Source organism: Anopheles nili, chromosome 3, assembly GCF_943737925.1.
Source record: "Anopheles nili chromosome 3, idAnoNiliSN_F5_01, whole genome shotgun sequence".
In the NCBI taxonomy this organism is placed as follows: Eukaryota; Metazoa; Arthropoda; class Insecta; order Diptera; family Culicidae; genus Anopheles; species Anopheles nili.
In genome coordinates, this window is record NC_071292.1 from 57,191,720 (window position 1) to 57,213,280 (window position 21,561).

Below are 21,561 nucleotides of genomic sequence, written 5' to 3' on the forward strand. Positions count from 1 at the left end.
GTGTGCAGCCCGGGAATGCTGAAAATTGAGCTAATTACTCGCCGATGGGCAGTTGGAGCGAGCAACATACAAATTTAAACGCGCCCGACTAAGTGAATGCAAGGGAGAAAAAAATGGAAAGTGTGCATGATGAGTGCTATTAATATAAAAAATACTTATATTAATGCGATCCACTATGTGGACGGCAAAGGTAACGCCGGTTGCTGGTAATCCCGTGCCATAAGGTGAACCGTGATCGCGATCGCGGAAGATCGCGGCGAGCTAAAAGGTTCCTTCGTCATATTTTTAGGACCGGTGGCCTCGCGCTAACAAGAACAATGTAAAATGTCGCTTTAATAATAGCGCGGCGTAGGAATTATAAAAACCCTTGCGTGGCGGGTCGCGAAATCCGCGCAAAAACGTGCTCTCGGAGCAGGATGGGGTCGGGTTTTGGGTACACGGACGACGATGGCGTCTAAGCAAGCAAACGAAGCGTACCGGTTATATAATCGAAAGGAAGCGGCTCATCGAGCCAAGCGCTAGCCACTGCGTGCGAAGTGAGGTTAAATTTTTTACACGCGGTTCGAGGGATTTTCTCGAAGAAACGTCGGATTTAGGGGACCGTTATTCGCGGGAACATTAGACCTTTCCATGGAGCAAGCTGCTGGTTGGATATAGCCTTGCTGAGTTCAAATCCTTTGGTTTAAAATACGCATATCAAGTTTTCGTATAATCTTACGATGGTTTTCAAAGTATTTTGAAAAATATTGCTCCTTGGTAAAATGCTCCTGACGAGACAATAAAAATAAGCACACCCCCAAAATTACAATCTCAGCTCGCGTGTATTTTTCTACTCACGATATTTTCTTTCCGATTCGCCCGCAGCACAAAAGTACATCGCTCATTAATTATAGAGCACGACCGCGCAGAGCACAACCCGGCCCAGGAAGCGATGCACCATTTTGGCAACTTTGTGCAGCTTATGTAACCGAGCCGTGGATGCAGGCGCTGTTGTTTGTCGCTTTCTCCGCATTGTCGCCATCCGCCAGGCGGTGAGTCTTTACTCACGTCCGCAGTTGCAAAAGGGCACCCGGGGAACCTGTTATAGCGGATGCCCACGATTGGGCGATTAACGCGAAATTGTCGCAGTGACGCGAGAACGCGCCAAAAAGGCCGAAGGTTGTCCCACTGCTGGTCAGGAATGTTCCGATCAGTTGGCTTCCGTAGGTGAATACTAGCAAACAGCTGTTTCTATTTTGTTGCTCTTTGTGAGCAAGGGAACAGAAGCAACAAAAAAACAAGTAGCGATAATTGTCACACCACGCGTTGGATGCAAAAACGTTGTGCCAACGTTAAAGCATTTTGGAAGCGAGCAAACTACAAACCAGCGAACCAACGCCCGGCGCCTGGTTTTAGCGCGTCATAAAAAGCCGCAATAAATCAGCCCACAATTTGCTGACAAAATGTTGACCAACTGATGAGGTGTGCATGTTGCAATAAGAGCCCTGGCCGCGGTGGTTATGTGTCACCTTTGCTCACTCGGTAGCGCCATTCAACACGCCGTTTGATCAGTGAAGCTTATGCACACTTTTAAATCACCAGCTCCAGCTGGCCAGAAGCAATGCTGGCCAGCGAGTGGTTACGTTTCGTTGCAGTCTCAAACCTCGGCACGGCAGTTGGAAAGGGTAAATAAATAAACCTAAGCCTCACGGGAGCTGAAACGAGCACAAAAGCCGCGGAGACAATGCAAGCGAAAGCCTAATGCACCGCGCGTGGTCCGGTGCATTATGCAACGCGGTGGAATTATTGCAAGCTTTCTGTCTTCCAGCGATGTCTCGCGAGAGCGTGATCGTACATCACGCGTGCATCAGCAACCCCCCACGGATGCAGGTCGCGCGAAGCCCAAAAAGCGAAACCAACACCTCGACGCGCTGGAGAAAATTTCACTTACTTCGCGTGTGTTTGTCGACGATCGATCATTTGTTGTCGGCGAGCGGTTGTTTCTGGTTTCGCGCTTGCATCTTGCATGCTGCAGCATGCATCAGGCGGTTTGCATTGCGTCGATTGGCACTCGGTCAATGTGCATCGAATTGAACGCTTCCAGGACCATGCTTCCATGGATCGCGCGTTGGCGATCTTGCCTTGTTAGTGGGCCTTTTTCAGTTGCTTTCGGGTCGCCTTCTGTGGATGGTCATTGTTGTGCTTGGATAGGGGTTCGGTCGGACGGGACGCCATGTACTGAGTGTTTGAGGTTGTGTACGCGTTTCGGCTCGTTGTTTGGAGCAACATCGGTGAGGTTTCGACGTTGCTGGATCGATTTCCGCGGTGCAAAGGAGCTGCCCAGTTTTTTATTTCTCTCTCGCATACGTTCCCGTCAGCCGAGTTGGGCTGGAGAGCATATACGATGAAAACATTGCGGCTCGTTGTTGTGATTGTGCAGCGGGTTTTGATTACCGGGGCGGTGTTTTTTGCCGCCGCCGTCCTAATCCACTTCACCGCCATCGACCCGAGTGAGTATCCGAAACGGTACCAGAGTAGTGAAAAATCGGAGCAAATTCGCATTTCAGGTCGATACTGGATCACGCGTGTGTGTTTTGGTTTCGATGAAACGAGCGAGTTGTTTCAGTGCGTTTGTTTATTTTTTGTGAGGGTTTTTTTTGTGTGCGTTGTATGATTTTCCTTTCCAACGTGGCTTCCTATCTTCCGAAATGAAGAGCGTTTCATTTTCAATGCCAGCGGGCTTCGACGCGCGAAAATCACCGCAGAAAGTTGCGTTCATTCGCCGCAATGGTTCGCAGCTGCGAACAAAACGACACCGGGCTCATGGCCGTTCGCGATTCTCATCACAAAGCGAACAACGGTCCAAACCCCCCGATTCGGATGCAGCTTCCCGTGCGGCTCGGCTCGGCTTAAAAATAATTTCCAATAAAAACTTTTAATTGCTAGGAATTTTTGGCTTTCCCGAGGGTCGCCGCCGCCAGGCTGTAGCTTGCACCGGTGCGACCCGTAGACCGTGGGCATTATAATTCACCGCGATTTGACACCTTTACCCGTCGGAGCATAGCTAATGCATCTCCTTCGGGTGGACGCACCAAAACAGACGGATCAAAGCGGGCATTTTTGAGTTTTTGTTTTAAGCCGCGGGTATTATGGCTCCTAAAAGGCATTAAAAAAAACGCGCACATACGTGACACGGGGCGAGAAAGCGAGCGATTATGACAATATCCTCCGAGAGCACTTGCTGCCGGTCCGTGAGGAGTAATAAAAATGGACCTGCTTTTCCTCGTTACCATTTTTTTATATATGTGTCTGTCTTTCTCACACAGCAGCTAGGGAGGAAAGCACTAAATAAACAGAAGTCTAAAATGCACGAGAAAAATAGAAGCGATAAATCAAATCCTCTTCCCATGCGCCTTCTCAGCGGTCGGGAGATTAGATTCGCAGCCAAAAAGTGCAGCCAATTCAGTGAAAGCCACCCGAAGTGCACTAGAAAGTGAAACATGAAAATACTCTTATTTTCCGATGGAATAATTTGGGGAAAAAAAGGACCCAAATCGCTGGCCGGTTGGGCCAGAAAAAAAAGGTGGGCAAAATCCCAAATCTCGCCACCGATGAGGGATGCCTGAGCGGCGAATAGGCGCACCGTGGGATCAAAAATTCGTGCCTGCGCTGAAGGCCGCCAGCCAAAATCTGGTTTCGTCACGATTTATTCTTCAGCACCGTCACCACGTTCAGCGTCGGTGCGCTCCTCGAATTATGTTTTCTTCAAATGCTTAAAAATATCATTAAATGTGGTGAAAATTCGATACCCTCCCCGTGTGATTCTCGTCACGGGTCGCTCGCCGTCCTTTTTGGGACTGTTGTCCTCTCGCTCTTTCACTCTTTCTCTCTCTCTCGCATTCGTCCTTTTTCCCATGGAAACCATTTAGCTTTGTCAGATCTGAGCGCGCACGGCTTCTACAGACGGCTAGATGGATGGATGTCGCGGATCCGTCCCGCTGTCCCGTTTCTCCGCTTAAAAACTCAACAAAAAAAATTACCATCCCCAAACCACGGAAACACAATACATACAACCGTGGGCCTGTGTGTCGGCAACCTGCCCTGGGTCCGGGTCGTGGCAGCATACTCCCAAGAGTCGCCGCCGGTGTGCGCTTCAAGCTGGTGTGTCCAAGCCAGGGAGGACATCTATTTTTGTAGTCCTCGACGTCCGTCTCCGTTCGGCCTCTCAACCACCGGCCGTGTGAAAATCCCTGCCCCACCCCGGTGGAAAATCAGCACCCGCGACGCTCGACAAATGGCGGCGCGAACGGTAATAAGTGTCAGGAAAATTTATCTAGCCCGGCCATGGCTCCCACCCGGTCCGGGTGCGTCCCAGTCGGGGAGGCGGATCTCGCAAACGATCGCACCGTGAGTCGGGTCCGGTCGGCGTCGGGACGCCTATTCTTTTGCTAATGACGGGTTGGTTCGAGCGGCCGAACGATGCGGCACCCTGGGAGGGCCTCAACTGCCCGGATCCGGACTGACCGGGGTGTCCGGCAGTTTCCTTGCGCTGGCAAGCGATCGTACGCACACTTTCAAAGCGGGTCGCGTAAAGACGATCACCTTCCGGAAGCGGCGTGATCGCGCGTCCTGTGACCTTCCGCAATGTGCGCTAGTGGGGTGGATCGAGGATCGAGAAGTGTTACTTCTTTTTATCGAAATTCAACCACTAATCGAAATGGGCAGTTTGGCTTCCTGGGGGGTGCTGTCGTTTCACGGGCATTCGAACGAAGTGGATGTCTTCGAATTATAAAGCGTGCTGTCGAGAAGCTAGTAAATGGCGTACTTTACATAATTTAGATCTCAGATAATCAGATGGATTAAGAATAATGAGGCAAATTGTAATTCGTATACCAAGTAGACTAGAAATTGATTGTAATCCTCTGTAACCCTTCGTTCTTCTTGTAGTGTTGTGTGACGAAAACCAAAAGTTGCACTTAAAACACATCTCAATTTAAGGACAAACATTACGCGATCATATTAAAGAAGGAGAGTAATTGGAATGATTTGTTAGCACGTAATTTACTCTCTACAGTCCATTAACGTTTGATGGTTTCAAAATCAAGCATCATGGCATTCACCTTTCCGCGTACTGCGCTCTGCGCTTTAAAGTTCACAGTTCAAACGAAGGGTTGGCGCGAACATGACGCCCTAGGGCACCTTCATTCTGTGTCCTTTTCGCTGAAAGATCCTTCCAAACAACAATTAATTAGGACTAGCGGCCGGGCTGTAGCACAAAGTGTAAACCACCCCGAGTGGCCAGTTGTGTGTGACAATTCAACGCTCGGCCAGAAAAGGTTAGCCAGTGTCCTTCGTGGTGACAGCGCCGACAGGCTAGGCCGGATTTACGCCAGCATCATGTCTAATTAGCCCGAAATCGTGTCCGCCCCGTGGTCGGAACTTGCTCTCCGCATCCAAATTCCACCCGCCACAAAGGGGTGTGGAGAAACGTGCACTGTGCCACGGAAAACAAATTACGCTCGTTTGTGGCGGCGGTTTCGATTGAACGTGTGAATCACGGAATTAAAAACCTTAATGATCGCTTCACATGACTGCTAAGAGCAGGGTTTGTGTATAATGTGTTACATTCCTGCACTCCTTCCATTGGGTTTGGTGTCGTGCAAAAAATAAACCGCCCTCCACGTGGGCGATGAACCGTTAATTCAAACAACCAAACAAGAAACACGTGCCAACCGGCCTGCCGGATGGATCGGGTTTCTCTCGCGGGGTTGCCAATGCGCGGGGGCTAACGCGAAAGAATGTCCTGATCGGAACAAACCGAAAGGGGTGATATTTTTAACACACGTCAAAAGAGAATCGACCCCATCGGAGGGTGGCGCGAAAGATACGTCTTTCACGCTCCGTGGCACCGACAATGGTCGCGTTGGGTTTCGTGGGGAAATATTAATTTCAGGATTTGCTCCGTTGCGGTTTCGTCCGGCATGTTTTCAAACGCGTCGCGTTGTTGGTTGTTTTTTTTTTATTTTACTTCTTTAGAGGAACATCCTGTAACGTGCGATAGAGCTTGCAATCGAGCCGACTGGCCACGGATCTGTCGCTTCGAGCTGGTGGTGGAGAAACGCACCTTTCATCATGACAGGTACGTTATGCAAGATCCGAAGCGAGGATTAATCAACATCATCTTGCTCATAAATCTATATATACTTGCCTCACAACCCCCGACGGGCGGGACATGCGGATTTCCCATCCCAGTCCCAGCGTTTCTGTGTGTTTATTTTTGACTCTCGAAAAAACTTTAATTTAATTCACCATCGCGATCGATGGTAGCGACGTATCAGTTCGTTGACGAATTTTTAGCCGGAATGTGAGCCATTCTTGAGGAATCTAAATTGATGGCTGCTCGATTTGATGTATTGCATTTTGTACAAAAAATCCTTGATAACTGCTTGCCCTTGGTCACGTTCAATGCATTAATTTCGTTTAAACTGTAACTTAAAATATTAACTTTCGCTTACCATTATAATTGCCTTCTAAAACTAGATTTTACCTTTATTCCCGTATGGTTCATTAATTCAGCTCCGCCTTTCTCAACAAGAATCATGATATTATGAGCCCTCGTGCCGTGTGCGACATAAAATAAGCCCTTTATTATGTTCAAACAAGCATCAAATCCGTCAAAACAAGCGAACTGAATGTATATCATTTGTATGAGTTGATTGCTTGAAGCTGTAAATGGAACGCCCTTCAGTTTAAAGTTATTGACATATTTCTCATTCTAATGGGCTTATGAGCTACGCATTTCCGTGTCCTCCCGTGTGTACATAAATCGTCCGACCTGTCCGACCGCACGCATCCCGAAGCTCATAATTCAGCGCAATCTTCAGAGCATGGCCAACTGCTCGATTTTCCCTTTAAAACACGGTTTTAATGGACTGACTTTAACGCGTCAAGCTCCACGGTCCAAGTGTGCGTGTTGGGGAGAATTCTTTCGACCGATAGCAATACCGTTTCGTTGCTGCCGAATGCATTTGATTGACTTGGCCTAGCTTGTTTTCCCGTTTGCAGCTCCCAGCATCCAACCGGTCGCAGTTCCACGGGTAACGTTTCGTTTAACACCGAGTGGCCAGAGCAGGACGCTGTCATCACCTACTACACCATCAACGGGCGGTACGTGGGCCCCACGCTGACCGTGTGCAAGCATGACTTCCTGGTGGTGGACGTCGAGAATCGAATCCCTGGCGAGAGCATCTCTCTGCACTGGACCGGCCAAAGCCAGCAAAGGACGCCATACATGGACGGAGTGCCGATGTGAGTTGCGAAACAATGAATCACGCACCAAGGAACGAATGCACGGTGCCGAATAATTGGTTGGCGGTCCTGTGCTGTCGCTCTAGAGTGCTATTGATTTATCAGCTGTTTTCGGAGCTTGCGTTTTAATTAGTTTGAGATGCGATATCCGAATCCTCGAATGCTATGTCCTTCATGAAATTGTGTTCATTTACGATGGGACGCTCGTCAAATTGTGAATTGTCATTCCAGGATCACGCAATGTCCCATCACCAGCTTCACGCGTTTCCAGTACAAATTCCAGGCGGACCATGTCGGCACACATCTCTACCACGGCTTCACTGGTTCAGAGCGAACGCAAGGACTCCTGGGTGCCTTTGTTGTCCGTTCCGCTAACGAACCAAAACTCTCGTCCATCTCGAGCACTCTTCGCCCGGAATCCGTCTGGCTTATTACGCAACTGAACGGCCGACTAGCCATTAACGGACAACGATCCTGGCAGCAGCAGCTCTCAAAGGACCTCCATGTTAGGCTCCTGTATGCCGGTGGTGCCTGTCGACATTGGCTCGAGCTGGAAGATCACGAGCTGCAGGTTCTAGCGCTGGATGGTAACACGCTCGAACCAAACCCAGACTCACCCAGCGTCGATCGCATTTTACTGCACGATGGCCTCCGGATGGATTTCGCCGTCAGCCGACGCGTCCCGGCGGATGGTGACAAAATTAAGCCCGATTACGAAATTCGGTTCACGCCAACCCAGCTCAGTGCCGGGTGTGGCATGCGTACCACGTTTCGTCTACGGTACGACTCCGCACCATTCGAGCACGACCCAGCGAGTGCCGATGGGGCCGAAAGTATTAAATATAATTTAATTTCACCCCCGGCGATGACGGCCACACCACGAACGTTGGACCTAACCGGGAATGCCTGCCGAGAGATCCCTAGAGTGCCCGGTGCGGTTGTGCTGTGCCCGCAGGATCTACACGGCGAACGGGAGCGCTTCCCGAAGGATCTCGCCACGTACGACACGCGGCTTGTGTTCACGATCGGTGCTCGCACGCTGGATGGGGAAGGACCCTTCGGAGGTGCGTAGTTCGGAAGGCGCACGGCCACTTGGCGCTTGGGGGTGAGATAATAATAATTATTCGCAAACCCCCGGCTTGGAGCGCTTTGCTTTTTTCGCTCACCGCGTGCCTTCGTTGCAGAACCGTACCACGAGACGGTGCACTCCGTGAACGGGTTCACCTTCGCCTTTCCGTCGGTGTTGCTGCTGCGTGATCCGGCCAACGCTGAGGTGCGAGCGCACACTTGCGGTGGCCATCGGCGGCTGCCAAGAAGCTGTCACCCGATGATGGCACGGTGCGAGTGTGTGCACGTCGAGCACATCGAAGCAGGTCATCGGGTGGAAATGGTCCTAATTAATGCCGGTAAGTCTGCTGCCGGTCGGTGGGCCAAGCGTTTTCCTTTTGGTTCACCTCCGGTGTGGTTTTTTTTCTTTCGCGCAGATCTCTCGGCCGATTACGTGTACCACCTTCACGGGGTGGCCGCGTTTGTCGTCGCGGAGGCCACCGGGTACCGGACAGAGGTGCAGAAGCTGACACGCAACCTGCAGCGGCCTTTGCAACGAGACACAATTGTCGTCCGGAGGGATTCGATCGTGGTGGTTCGGTTCGTAGCCAACGCGGCTGGATTGTGGATGCTGCGGGATATTGGTTCACCGTCGTGGTCACGCGGGTTAGATGTGGTGCTGAATGTCGGGACGCACCAGGCGGACTTTGACATTCCGAGTGATTTTCCATCGTGCCGCCATTTTGTGGGGCCAAGATATTTTTTAATTTAAAGAACCACTCGTTCGGAGTGGTTGAATCTGTTCATTCCACTATGTGATAGTATCCGTTAGCGTACTAGCGCAAAGGTACGTGAGATGCGGTGAAAATTTGTCAGACCAAAAAGCGTTGAGCGTTTAGTAGGTTAAAGATGCAGGTCTAGATAAATAAAATGAGCCACATATACTTGCACAAATCAAACCGTTGAATGTTAATAAATTGAGAAAGTAAAGGAAAGTATCTCTGTAAATAAATCTTTCCCTTACGAAAAGGATTTTTAATCCAGCATGATATATCGGAAAAGTAGCTCATTGCATAATTTCAGGCGCTTGCATGAAAATTTATCGCCGTTGCATGCAAAAGTGCAAGTGCTATGATGCACAATGTTAGATCGACTGCACTTTCGCGGTTGCAAGGCTCGGGTTGATTCAGAAAGCATCCTTTTTAATCCGTTTGTTTGTGTATACTTTTCACTTTATTAGTCCTCCAGAATTAGAACAGTAATGGGTGTATAAACAGTAGTGATAGTCATTGTTTGCAAAGTAACATAACAGCAGATATAATATCGTTAATTGGCACTTGATGATTCCGTTCCGTCCCCGTTTTGACGTTGCTTGTTATTTTCAGGTTTCAGGTTAAAGAATAAAATAAGTCATTAAGGCATTCCACGGCGATGGAGGCGAACTACATGATCGAGCAGGGCATCGCACAGCAAAGCGGTAGACACACGGGCACAACGGCGGCTCCAGACTTGCTGGAGCTCTTGGACTTGCTCTCCGCCTCGTACTTATACTTGCCGCTGGCCTTCGCGTACTCGCCCTAAAACATTCCATTAAACATTAGCTTCAACCGTAGAATTTGAACTTCGCGTAATATTTCGTACCTGGGCTCGCCAGCCACCGGCTTCCATCTCTTTTTTCGCGAACATCTCATGCCCTGGTGGATAGTAAACAGGCGGACCGGCGATGTTCTTCGACGAAAGCTGATTCGGAGCGGCCTTCTTGTCCATGCCGTCATCCACTGGCTTCGGCCCCGTTCCGTTCATGTCCGGGGACGTCCTTCGCGGACCATCGGTCTGTGATGTAGTCTTCGACTGGTAAATGATCTGACCGTCCTATAGAAGCAAAGAAGATCATTAAATTATTGATCGCGATCGTTCTACATGCCGTGGCATTTTATTTACCTCGCCGAATGTGGCCATGAGATCGTCCAGCCGCCGGGGTGGATTCCCATCGACGTCATTCCGATCGATACCGTCCGTCGGGAACGGCTGCAGCAGAGGTTCCCGTTCAGCTGGTGGAGGATACAGATTGCGGGTGGCGTTGGTCGTGGTGGAGCTGTACTTATATGTCACCGTCGTTGGTGGCGATCCTGCACCCGGAGGTCCACCCTGCGTCGGATAGAGATTGTCTGCAACCGGAACCGGTGATCCGTAGCGGTTGTTCGTGTTGGTGCGCTCCTCGCGGTAGATGTAGGTGGCATTATTGCCCGGTGGGTATCTCGGCTGCTCGACAGTGTACTTCATCGAATCGCCACCGGTCGGTGGGGGCGCTTCGATCGCGCGGAAGCTGCCAGGATAACCGGGTTCACCGGTCGGCTGATCTGGGTAGAAGTTTGTGGTCGAGTGCTTCGTGTCCTTTTTGTAGTAGATGGTTTTGGCCGTGTTGGGTGGCAATGGGTGGTTCAGAATCGCCGGCACCGGGTACTCCTGCACGTTGTTGGTCGTGTTGAAGCTTTCGTTTTTCACCAGCACCGTTTTCGTGCCTGGATTGACGTGCTGCGACGGATGCTCCGGATATCCCGGGCTCGCGAGCGTGTTGGTGGTCTGGTTGACCGCCTGGTTCGTGTACGAGATGGTCTGGTTGAGTGACCCAGGTGTGGCATCCGGTGGCAGCTCGTACGTGTACGTCCGCACCGTCGTCGTGACCTTCGTGTTTGGGCGCGGCAGAATATCATCGGACAGGGGAATACTGTGCAGCACGTTAGCGGCGTTGTCCACTTGGACGGTTTCGTTGTAGCGCACGTTGCGTGGCATCAAGTCAGAGCTCGGTGAAACCGTGCGCGTCTCGGTGTAGTACTCCTCCGAGCGAGCTGGCGTCATGGAACGCTGTGGTGTGGCCGATCGATTGATGCCACCATAGATGCCGGAGCTGTCGGAGCTGTATGAGACGTTCTTCACCGTGGTCGCGTGGTTTTCATAGGACGGACTGCGATGACGTGAACGGGACTGACGCACTTCGTAGCTGTTTGGTGAATCGAACACCAGCTCACGGTTCACTGGCTGCTGTTTGCCACCCGTCGTGCTGTACGTCGTCGTCGTTTTGATGATCTTTGTGCCGGGTTCACTGTAAAAGAAAACGGATGGCTCGTTAATCGTCACCAAATGGTACAAGGGCGCGAGCTCGAGATATACTTACTGCAGTCCGGAATCGATGCCATCGCGACTCAAATTTCTGTTACCTGAAAGCAGCAAAAACACGCAAAAAAAATGATCATTAAAACAAACGTTCAGACGTAACACGAATTTGTCTGTTGGAAATTCATTCCCACAGTTAGGGGTGGTTTATGAAAACACAATATCATCGATAGCCTGTCGGATAAATAATACTGAGAAGAGTTTGTTTGGATTCGCCTGAAGCCAAACCAATCGTTGACAACTTTTGCATTTAAAATTCCTAGTAGCGATAAAATTGATTTCGTTTGCCAGCTGTTGACAGGTTAGCTAAAAGCATAATCCGTTTGGGGATCAGTTTGCTTGTTACGAAATTCAAAGAAATAAGCCCAGCTTGGTGTTGCTGTGCAATATTGATACTCCCGCAATCATGGGGAATCGCAAATCGCAGAAACGGTACATCCCCATTCCAATTCATGTAAACCACCAGGCGGCTCCATCTGTCAAAAGGAAAGAGTAAACTTTCTAAATGACAGATGTCAGCTGATTGGCCGTAACCAATTTAGCTGGCTTTGTTTACTTTTCGCAGGCAGCGTGCCCGAAAGGATCAGGGCCGCGTAAGATTAAATGGAAAACGAAATCAGGCCCATCATCGTGCCGTCCATTTTACGGCACGGCATCGTTCAGCCTCACTGCCCAAAAGCTGACCCAGTTCGGGCGGAATCAGAACACACGAATCTCGGGTTCGATTCGTAGCGCGCGCGCTAATTTTAACTTAATTTTCCGCTGACATTGTGCTACTTTCCGTTCTCGTGCTCGCTCGCGCTAGCCAACCGAAACCAAACCGACGGTCAGACATCGATCCGGCACCGCAGTGCCAGTCTCAAATGGCTAAAGTTTTTCCACCTCACAGCCGGGCGGTGGGTGTACAAACTTTTCGGAGAAAACTACCCGTGAGCCCTGCGCGCCTTGACGCAGCACGTCATTATGATTAATCACGCTCGCAATCGTCTGCCAAAGCGCACCGTTTTGCTATTTTTAGTATTTTAGCCACGGGTGCGCGAGGGTTTTCCGATTCGTCCCAATCGGCGACCCAGACGTCGCCGTGCGCGTCGGTTTTTCGAGCGTCGAGACGCGCTACCATACTTACTGCGATCGAGTGACGAGTCGCGCTCACGTTCAAGATCACTCAGAAGCGTGTCGAGCTGATTTATGTTGCGCTGGTACACCTCGCTCACGGATTGATCCGCCCGTCCGATGTTCCCACCGGTTCCCGGGAGCACGCTACCACCGCTCGATTTGTACTCGTACTTGGCCGTCTTGTAGACCTTCCGTTCGTTCTGCGTGAGTCATCCGGTGTTGGGAGAAAAAAAAAACAGAGCAAAATTAGCTTCAGAACGGTTGGGAAACGTCGCGTTTGTACAGTGCGAAAACAAAGCTGCACCATTTCAAACGTCCCACCCAGCGACCTACCGTTGCAATGGACGGACTGACGGAGCGTTCGCGTGCGACGGTTGTGACATTGGCCGGCTGTAGGTACTGCACTTCGCGCGTCGTCGAGTAGGATGGCATCGGCTGACCGAGCGAGCTGCCCGGGCGTGAAACACTGGCCTGTAGGTCCTCCAGGAGGTTGTCTGTGGGTGGAAGGATTGGAAGAAGCGCAAGGACGAAACGTTGATAAATAAATATTTAAACGGCACGAGCTGCCGGTTCGCGATTTCAGCGAAACGGAAACGAGGGCACAAATGGATCTTGAGCGATTAATAAATGAACAAACTTTGTCAGTTTTTCGCTAGCAGCGCGTGCTGATCAGGAATCCTTCCGTTACGAGCTGAAGCAAAGTAACGGTGGGTAGGATGGGTTTTAAAATAGTTCAACGATGATTATAAACTCCAATTAGTGCGCTGTCGAGAGCCGGAAAGCTTCGCTTTATAGCCTTACCGTGCGCTGGCAAACCGGGGCAACATAATATTTATTCTATCACAAATCATCGTTTTTTCTCGTTACATATTAACCGTTTTTCTGCCGGTTTCGAACTCGCAGAACGAAGCAAAACCCCAGGGGAAATGTTAGCAATGCTGCATTCATTTGTGTGCGGTAGAAAACAAAGAGTTATTTCAAAATTATTAGAGCGTTAACGCTTTTCCGAATGCGTTTGGCGAGAAGGTGCGGCATTAGTTCAGCTTTTCCCCATTGTTCTCACTTTTTGCTTCAAAACTGCCGACGAAAAGTTAAAAAAGAAGGACTTCAGTAACTACTGCAGCTGGTATCAAATCCCCCTAGGATGTCCCGTGCAATGTGCCTCTAGTTCTGCAATTCTTTTTAATAGAAAAACGCTCTCTCAAATATGGTATGGAATTGTAACAGACGATGCAAGTAACTGCATCTTGAAATGAGTGTGTCGTGGAACAAAAAATAATACACTATATTTCCAAAGATAATACCTCCGCAATGCACTTCGTGTGTCTTTGTCAAAGCACCGTTGGTCAGCATCGAATGGAAGGAAAAATAGCTGCCACAAGGGAAGAATAATTACTCAACGTTTGTTTTTAATATCATGCCTCGCAGCATCCATTGCTTGAAGCTGGAATTGTGCAGCCAAGCTTAACGCTTTTCCTGGCACCAATTAGAGTGCCAGTAACGGCAGCTGCTGCTCCACTGAACAGCGTGTGGAAATCGGCCACCTCCGAGACGATGGTTTCCCTTTTTATACGCCGTCATATGCATGCATTTGCAATGCATCAACGGCACGTGGCATTGTTCCGGTTTCAACGGTCAAATCGGGGAAATGTTTCCCATTTCCACGGATGGTCGTATGAGGATTGGCGCTGAATGGCAACCACGCCATTCATGATGTGGCGTATAATATTGCGCCCGTTAGATGGAATGTTATCCTTCGCAATTACTCGGTGCAATGGGTTGGAAAAACATGGCTCTCACTGTGGGGTGAATTAAATATCAACACCGCTCGGGCGGTCGATTCCAATCACGGACCACTTACCCAATCTATTATCGAACTGATTCCCGTGCGTTCCGGGCGACAGGACGCGTACCGTGTTCGAGGACGAGTACTCCTCCCGCCGTTGCTCCCTGGTCGTCATGCTGGTGCTGCAAATCAATACGAAACGAATTATACATCAAACTCAAAATGCAACAGCTCCCGCTTTGCTGGCGTTTGATTGCGAATGTCAAAAAGGTTGAGACGTGGATTTTCTTGCCAGTGGCATTAAATGGTGCGGTGAAGAATAATCGCTGAATTCGCTCATCAATGAGTCATAAATCACAATGAAACTGCAATCATCCGGAGCACAGTTTCGGTGACGATTCCACGCGAACCGCCTGCTATCTCGGCCACTCTCGGGCCGGCGTGGAGCCGTTAATGAGATCAGCGGATTGCGAGCTGGCGGACACTGGCCGAGACGATACCGAAGATGGAGGGAAATCATAAAGAAAAAACCTGTTGCCTTCATGTGGCTGACCCTGGGGTAGTGGGACGTTCCGTCCGTTTATTCGTTCACCAACGTCCGTTAACGGTGCGCTCCTTTTACAGCGAAAGAAAGATCGCATTCGGCAGCGTCAAGGAAACCCGGAACCAACGGACACTCGCCGAAGCGGGGATCATAGAATAGTCAACGCTCTATGCTTCCTTGGCCGGAAAGCATAAGCCTTGGCGTGAGGTGGAGGCACAAGTGCAGCGAAACGCGGGAAACCTAGCCCACCCGAACATTGGATGGAGTGCGATGGAGCCACGACATCGTGGAGAAGACGAATCGATAAGAAAACAGAAAAACCAAAACCGGACTGCTTCCCAACCGTGAGCACGGTTATTGCCTTCATCATGGAGAAAAGCCATGAGCGTACCATAAATGGCGACCATCGGTCGTGAAATATATATATATCTCGCGCGCGCAAAGACCGTCACCGACGACGCCCGCGACCGAGTTGAAGGTTAGGGCAGGCTCCAGCGAGGTACGAGGTGATTGTTGAGCTGCTTCTTTAAGTCACTCGGCCAACTGCGCGTGTCGGCGTGACTGGGTGACGGTGCTCTTGTTTTCGCAAGCCACAATTCCGGTTCGGTCCGCTGCCGGATGTGGGACGGAACAGCATCCGGAGCCGGAGTGGTAGAACGGAATGTTTTCATTCGCCCGCGATGGTCCGAAGGTTTCCACGACATTCCGGGTGAACTATCCTACTTTGGAGTGCGAAAACAATTTCACGCCGCTAGAACGGAGGGAGAACACGCTTGGACCGCGAAAAAACAAGGGGTAATTTCACCTACACGTTTCCGCTCGGAATTCGTTGGTTTGTCATGTACCCAGAACTGGTGATGTCAGTGATTGCGTCAGCTACTTCCAGCAGCTTGGAGGGTGTCGTAAAACGTTTAATACACCAATCGGTTTGCGGGAAGATGCCTCCCCGTTTGTGGGATGCAAATTAAGTGTATCGATTTTGGTTGGCTCGATAATTAAAACAGCCAACCGGTGCTTTATGGTGCACATTATAGGCACATGGCACTGCAAGGCTGAGGCGAAATTGAGACGAATCGCAGCCATTTGTGGCTTATTTTAACAGCTCCTAAGCATCCTTTTTACTGCGATGCAAAATGGCATTAAACACCTCTAATATGTTTGCGTTGTTATGGCAACCGTAACGGCAAGCTGTTTGTTTTCGATGACCGGGTGAATACGTAATGTTTGTCGAATAAAACTTCTCCTAAGTAGCTACACGAATTGTCGGGATGGAAGTAATAAGCTTTCGTGGAATTAAGCTACTCAGCAGTGCACAGCAGCCGGGATGGATGGGAACTCTTGTCGACACAGCACGTTCGTAAGTGCCCTGCAACCAAACAGGTCCCTAGCCCTTGATGGATCAACCGATTCCTAGAAGCACTCTAAATGAGGGACGCTTCTTGTGTCGTTAATGTGATCTACTTCTCTGTCGCTTGCTTCTTCATCGCCGGCTAGACGATTTGTCTTCCCAGCACGGATTTGTGCTGATGCGAGTGCGAGTGCGATTCGCCATCGCAAATGGTACCGCACCACAGTTGCTGCCCTTTGCTCTCGACGCGTTTGGCCTTCAGGATGCCCACCATCGTTGGCAACAGGTCAGAACAGAGTTGCAACACTCGACCGAACCGAGTGCATTGCTAGCTTTCCACTGGCCAGTCGGTGTCACCGGCCATGATGCATTCGACCACCCCAAAACACCCAACACCAGCAACAAGTGACCTTCTGGCGCCGGGCAGAATGATGACATCATAAAGTGTCAATTTGTGCCCCCGCAAGTGTGGGGGAGGAAAATGCTCAAACGCCACCCCCTAGCCAAGACTAACACGCTCGCATACGCTTCATCCCACTCACCATTAAAAGCCATATACTTTGATCGATCGCGATAGCGAAGGTTTTTCTGGCATCAACCTTCGACCATCGCTCTATTCCGTTCGCCCCAGCGCACGTTCGATCGCACGATCTCACTTCATCTTGTGCTGGCCTGCATTACGCATCGACCCCGCGTCGATGTTGGGCGAGCTGCACTGGCAAGCTGGGCTGTGGGGTGATGTTGGAGGTGGAAGTTGTTCCGTCTGCACATGCCCATAAAAATCGGCGGTCGAGCTGAATCTTAACCTGCTACGCGTTTATGTATGCCTGCGTCCGGTTGGGTGCTTCCTGCCACGAGTGTGAGCCCGGTGAGGAACTTTGTTCATCGCACACCAAACACATGTTTATGCGCCGCGAGACACGAGACAGAACCGTAGGATGGAACCACCGGACGGAACGGCCTGTTCTGAGGTTCATTCTTCTCGCACAGGGTGTTGCGGTGAAAGCGAACAACTGCTAAGGTGGTTTTGGCATGCAATCGCAGTCAAAGCGCAGTTTGGCGGCTTAACCCTTCGGGGTGCAATGTGTTAGAGCTGTTAGAAGGACGTTTTTCCAATGCCTACTGCCTGGTGTTTTAACCCCTGAAATCCTTAAGGTCCCATTCGACACAACCTGTGTGCGTTTAAAATTAATGTTTTCCTTAAGCCTGTAAGCCATCTTGCTGACGATCGTGATCCTGCTGCTTGCGTTCGCTCGGCCGAAAGCCGATTTGTTGATAATAAATACTGCCATCTCTTCACTGCAACTTAGCATGTCCGTTTCACGCACTCCCTCGTGAAACGCATTCCCAAACAAATCCTCAAGGATGGCTGGTGTCAGGTTTCCTAACGTAGCACGATCGTGTTACGTGGCCTCGCAACCGGAACGCTAAGTCTTTTGTCTATTTAAAGCCCATTACGACAGCCGGGTATCGCATCCGATACCAACTGCAAAAGCGGTCGTTTTGTACCAATTTTTCGTGTGTACAATATTGCAGTGCAGTGCGAATCAAACCATGGACATTGTACCTGTTGACGGAACGTAACCCACTCCACGCTAGGCAGCTAAAGGTTCGGGGTGTCGTTCAACGCCACCAGATCAGATGGCCCTGGGGCACGACGAGAGCACCTCGGTAGCGAAAGAGAGCGAGAGCGAAACGCCGTTCTCCTTTGGCAGCACGAGCGCAGATGGCGATGGCGGTATTTTTGGACTCCCGTGCGTTCATATGGTCGGAAATTCCTTAAAATCTCGTAAACAATCCATCCGAGCCGGGTCGGGACCGCGCACGATGGAAGCTGGGGTTGGGAAAAAGTCAAATTTTCATCGCTAAATTTAGAAACACGTCCAAAGCGCGCCCATCGGAAAAGTCCAACCCGTACCGATCCGTTGGTGGTCAGCACGGCCGTACGAGTGCAAAAGTGCGTTCGTATGGAGCCTCCGCTGTGCATGAGTGTGGCCTTTTGAGGGGTGGGCGCAAAGGTTGACAAACCGGAGGCCACCGGAAGCGATCGGTATGACGAATCATCGTGTGGTGGAACGCTAGTCCCAAAGAAGGAGCCATTTAACTACGTCGTTTGTCCTCGCAGCCGGTTCAAAGGCACCATTGCGACCAGCCACGACGGTGTTGATTTAACGGCGGGAGAATCCGCGACGGAGCTTGTTGAGCTGGCGCCTTTGAGGCGCCCCATTCACCATCGTACGGCGGCCACACAAGCTGCAATCGGTGGCCTGATCGAGTGGCGTTCTTATGCAACAAGCGCTTAATCTAGGGCCCCAAGTCAATCACAGCATCCCACGACCGGCGTGGCGTGATCGAGCTGAGATATGGAAATATGAACCGGAACGCGCTGGCCCCTTTCGTCGATTGTGTTTTTTTTTTGGGGGGGAAAACATTAAGTGGCGCTGATGTACAACACGTTGCTTTATTGGCTTACCAATGCCCAATGCGGGTGTGCATTGGGAATGCGAGCTACCAGTTGGGGAGAAAACTTTCGTCATACATTCAACGGGATCTTCGATGGCCAAAGTTCGAGCAACTTCCCCAAACCGGTAACTCAGTGAAATCGACCACAAACCCACGCGCGTGCTGCAGCAACCAAGACATACCTTAGCTGCAACGGTTTGCAACTTTGTCCCTCGGGATGCCTGTCAGCACGAGCGTCGAAACTGGAGCGAATGAGATGGGCGCAATGCACTAAAACTTACGGCTAAAAAGCAAACGCAAACCACAACCGCACCACTAAATCCCGCTCATTGCAACTTTGCATGCTGCAGCCTCACTCTCGCTGCAGTGTGCGCTTGCATTAACTGCATCGCACGGGCGTGCACACATACACACCCAGTGGCACCTAGAAGCGTATGCAGGGTGCAAACGTGCAACACAAAGTCAACAATGTGATCCCATTCGGTTCCTCGTGCGCTGATCTCCCAGTGCCACCCACCACACCGCCGGCTGACCCGCTTTTCGATCAGCATAAACATTTAATTAAACACAAGTGCACGGCGGCATCGAGATGCAACGTGGGGGCGTGCGCATGTGTGTGGGAGCGTGTGTCTTCAAATCCCCGCAGAGGCTTTTACCTTTTTGCGACTTCCAGGCTGAGGCTACAAACGCTTCTAGCACGATCACTATGGGACGATTGGGGGTGAGTGTGTGTATTTTTTTATCTCTCTCCCACTGCCAATAAAATCACAAACAAGCAAGCCAGCCAGCCAGCCAGCCAAGTGGTGCGACAGGTCATGTATTTGCGTGACAGAGTAAAAGCGAAAACGACCGATCGGAAAAGCGCGTGGGCCGAGAACGGTGCCTGGCCGCAAACAAAGTGCGCTTATTCACGTGCATATAAATAACGGCCAAGGTGTTATGAAATCATCGGCTGAATTTGAAAACGCGTTTGTTTGAACAATCGAACGGTGATACCTTCGCCAGCTATGGGAGATGGGGCTCTCTCTATTTCTATCTCTTTCTCTCTCTGTATATCGTTCTCGGTCTCTTCCTCATTTGGGTGTATCAAGTAACAAGGCGAAGGAACGCTCCCCGAGTACGGGTGGCACTTGAGCCTTCAAACATGGGTGGAGTCTTGTGGTTCGGGCTTCATCGTTCAAGCGACGTCAGCGGGTTCGCGAGGTAGCGTGGCGTGGATAGGATAACCTTTAGGATAACCTCCGGGCACGGATTTATGGCCGGAAACGGTACCCCAGGGGCTTGCCGCCTAGTGACACCCATGGGAGGGACAGCGCAATTTCCCGTGCTTTATTGTTCATAAATAGTTGATGGCGTGGTCGAGATTGCACCAGCTTAAGGAAGGCGAGCGAGAAAGGCGGCTTAGTGAGGTTGAGAAAGAACACAGGAAGGATGATTTTCGCTTAATGTTGTCGCTTTGAGCTACAATTCGGCAACGTGCTTACGTTAACCACATTGTGATTATTTCATTTTGCGAAAGAGAAAAAGGAATTGTGGAGCTAATTTTCCAATTGATTCCAATGTCCGCTTCAAAATTAACTGGTTATGTTTGCGATGTTGAACGCGTTGGTCAGTGAAGAGTATTTTGAGGCAACATATTTTTGAGCTCAGCCATCGACATTGCCGTGCCGTTTGGTGTGGCATATTTTTGGTCTATCCCTCGAAATGGAGTCCAAAAACTGCTAACCGGTTTTTGGTGAATTCTAATGCTAATGTTTGCTCGACACCAACGGAATGTGTCGCTTTGAGCAGCCGCTTTGGGACCTCCACTAGACCTTTCGATAAGAGCGAACCATCGTGCCTAGTTTGGGCGCGCTAATACATATGCAAAAATGTGCACTCTTTTGGTTGCTCTGAACAACATTGCCCTGAAGTTGCGCTCGCTCAAGAAACGATTTAAATTTGCGATTAAAAAAATGGATGGAGAAAAAAATCCACAACCGCTGTGTCATCGTGCGGAAGTACAACCCATATTGGGCAGCCGAAAAGGTGCCAGCCCGCTAACATGACGCTTATTCACGTTCAAGGTCACTGGTGGAAGTCACTCTAATCGAAACAGTACATAATCGAAGTGTAAACATACATGAGCAACCGAACAAGTAGCCGTTCGTGAGCGTCGGGCCACGATAATCCAGTGCCACCGAAATGGTCATGTTAAATCAGGGGTTTTATGTGACTCCTGTCGAATGTTCCATGCAATGTGACGGTGAGAACCATTTTTACCCATATTCAGAGGTCAAGTGGGCTGCGAGCGAGACTGATTAGATAGATGGCCGTCAGACATGAGCTCGTCAAATAACCTGAGACGATAAGTCGATCACCGGTGAACCTGTTGGGCAATAAATTCCTTCCCAGCCTCGGATGAGGTAACGCTTGACGAAACAAAGGGATGGGCTTTCGAGCTGTGTTTTTTTGTGTGTCTCCTCTCTCATCACTTTTCCTTTTTGGCTCGAACGCGCATCTAATGAAATTATCGTCCGTTCAGGGCGCTTTTTTAGCACCCCCGGCACGGGATGCATTCGAATGAGCTTGCAACTGTCACGTTTAGCCTGGCGGTACGTATGGCAAGCAGGCGGTTGAAATAGATTAGCCTTTTGGCGCACATTAAATATTCCGTCCACCAGCTAGTCGGGGTTTGTGGTTTCGTGAGTTGCTGCTTTCATGGCATTTTTTCTGCCTACATTCAGTTCATTCACTCACGCGGACAGGTCGATCGCTTTCTTCGCAACCAACGCCGAAAGCGGAATTGGGTGCTGT

General features: G+C 50.3%; 2 protein-coding genes across 2 annotated transcripts; one reads left to right on the forward strand and one right to left on the reverse strand.

The window, feature by feature from the left end:
* The first annotated feature begins 2,383 nt into the window (after positions 1-2,383).
* LOC128725823 (uncharacterized) lies at positions 2,384-9,106 on the forward strand. Its single transcript, XM_053819594.1, has 6 exons — positions 2,384-2,489; positions 6,016-6,118; positions 7,069-7,287; positions 7,519-8,351; positions 8,472-8,693; positions 8,772-9,106. The coding sequence occupies exons 1-6, from the start codon at positions 2,384-2,386 to the stop codon at positions 9,104-9,106; spliced, it is 1,818 nt and encodes a 605-aa protein (XP_053675569.1).
* A 451-nt stretch (positions 9,107-9,557) lies between these two features.
* On the reverse strand, positions 9,558-14,585 carry LOC128723100 (uncharacterized). Its single transcript, XM_053816811.1, has 7 exons — positions 14,486-14,585; positions 12,958-13,118; positions 12,635-12,824; positions 11,510-11,552; positions 10,276-11,437; positions 9,976-10,206; positions 9,558-9,911 (listed from the first exon to the last, which is right to left on the reverse strand). The coding sequence occupies exons 1-7, from the start codon at positions 14,583-14,585 to the stop codon at positions 9,777-9,779; spliced, it is 2,022 nt and encodes a 673-aa protein (XP_053672786.1). The 3' UTR covers positions 9,558-9,776.
* Positions 14,586-21,561: the final 6,976 nt, after the last annotated feature.

What these genes read in the sequence shown, in the direction of transcription:
- LOC128725823 (XM_053819594.1), top strand. Translation starts at nt 2,384, where the DNA reads ATGAAAACATTGCGGCTCGTTGTTGTGATTGTGCAGCGGGTTTTGATT. An exon ending in TGGGGAAGGACCCTTCGGAG is followed by an intron (nt 8,352 to 8,471) that starts GTGCGTAGTTCG and finishes CCTTCGTTGCAG; the next exon opens with AACCGTACCACGAGACGGTG. An exon ending in AATGGTCCTAATTAATGCCG is followed by an intron (nt 8,694 to 8,771) that starts GTAAGTCTGCTG and finishes TCTTTCGCGCAG; the next exon opens with ATCTCTCGGCCGATTACGTG.
- LOC128723100 (XM_053816811.1), bottom strand. Translation starts at nt 14,585, where the DNA reads ATGACGACCAGGGAGCAACGGCGGGAGGAGTACTCGTCCTCGAACACG. An exon ending in CGACTCGTCACTCGATCGCA is followed by an intron (nt 11,553 to 12,634) that starts GTAAGTATGGTA and finishes TGCTGCTTTCAG; the next exon opens with GTAACAGAAATTTGAGTCGC. An exon ending in CCGGTGGCTGGCGAGCCCAG is followed by an intron (nt 9,912 to 9,975) that starts GTACGAAATATT and finishes GGAATGTTTTAG; the next exon opens with GGCGAGTACGCGAAGGCCAG.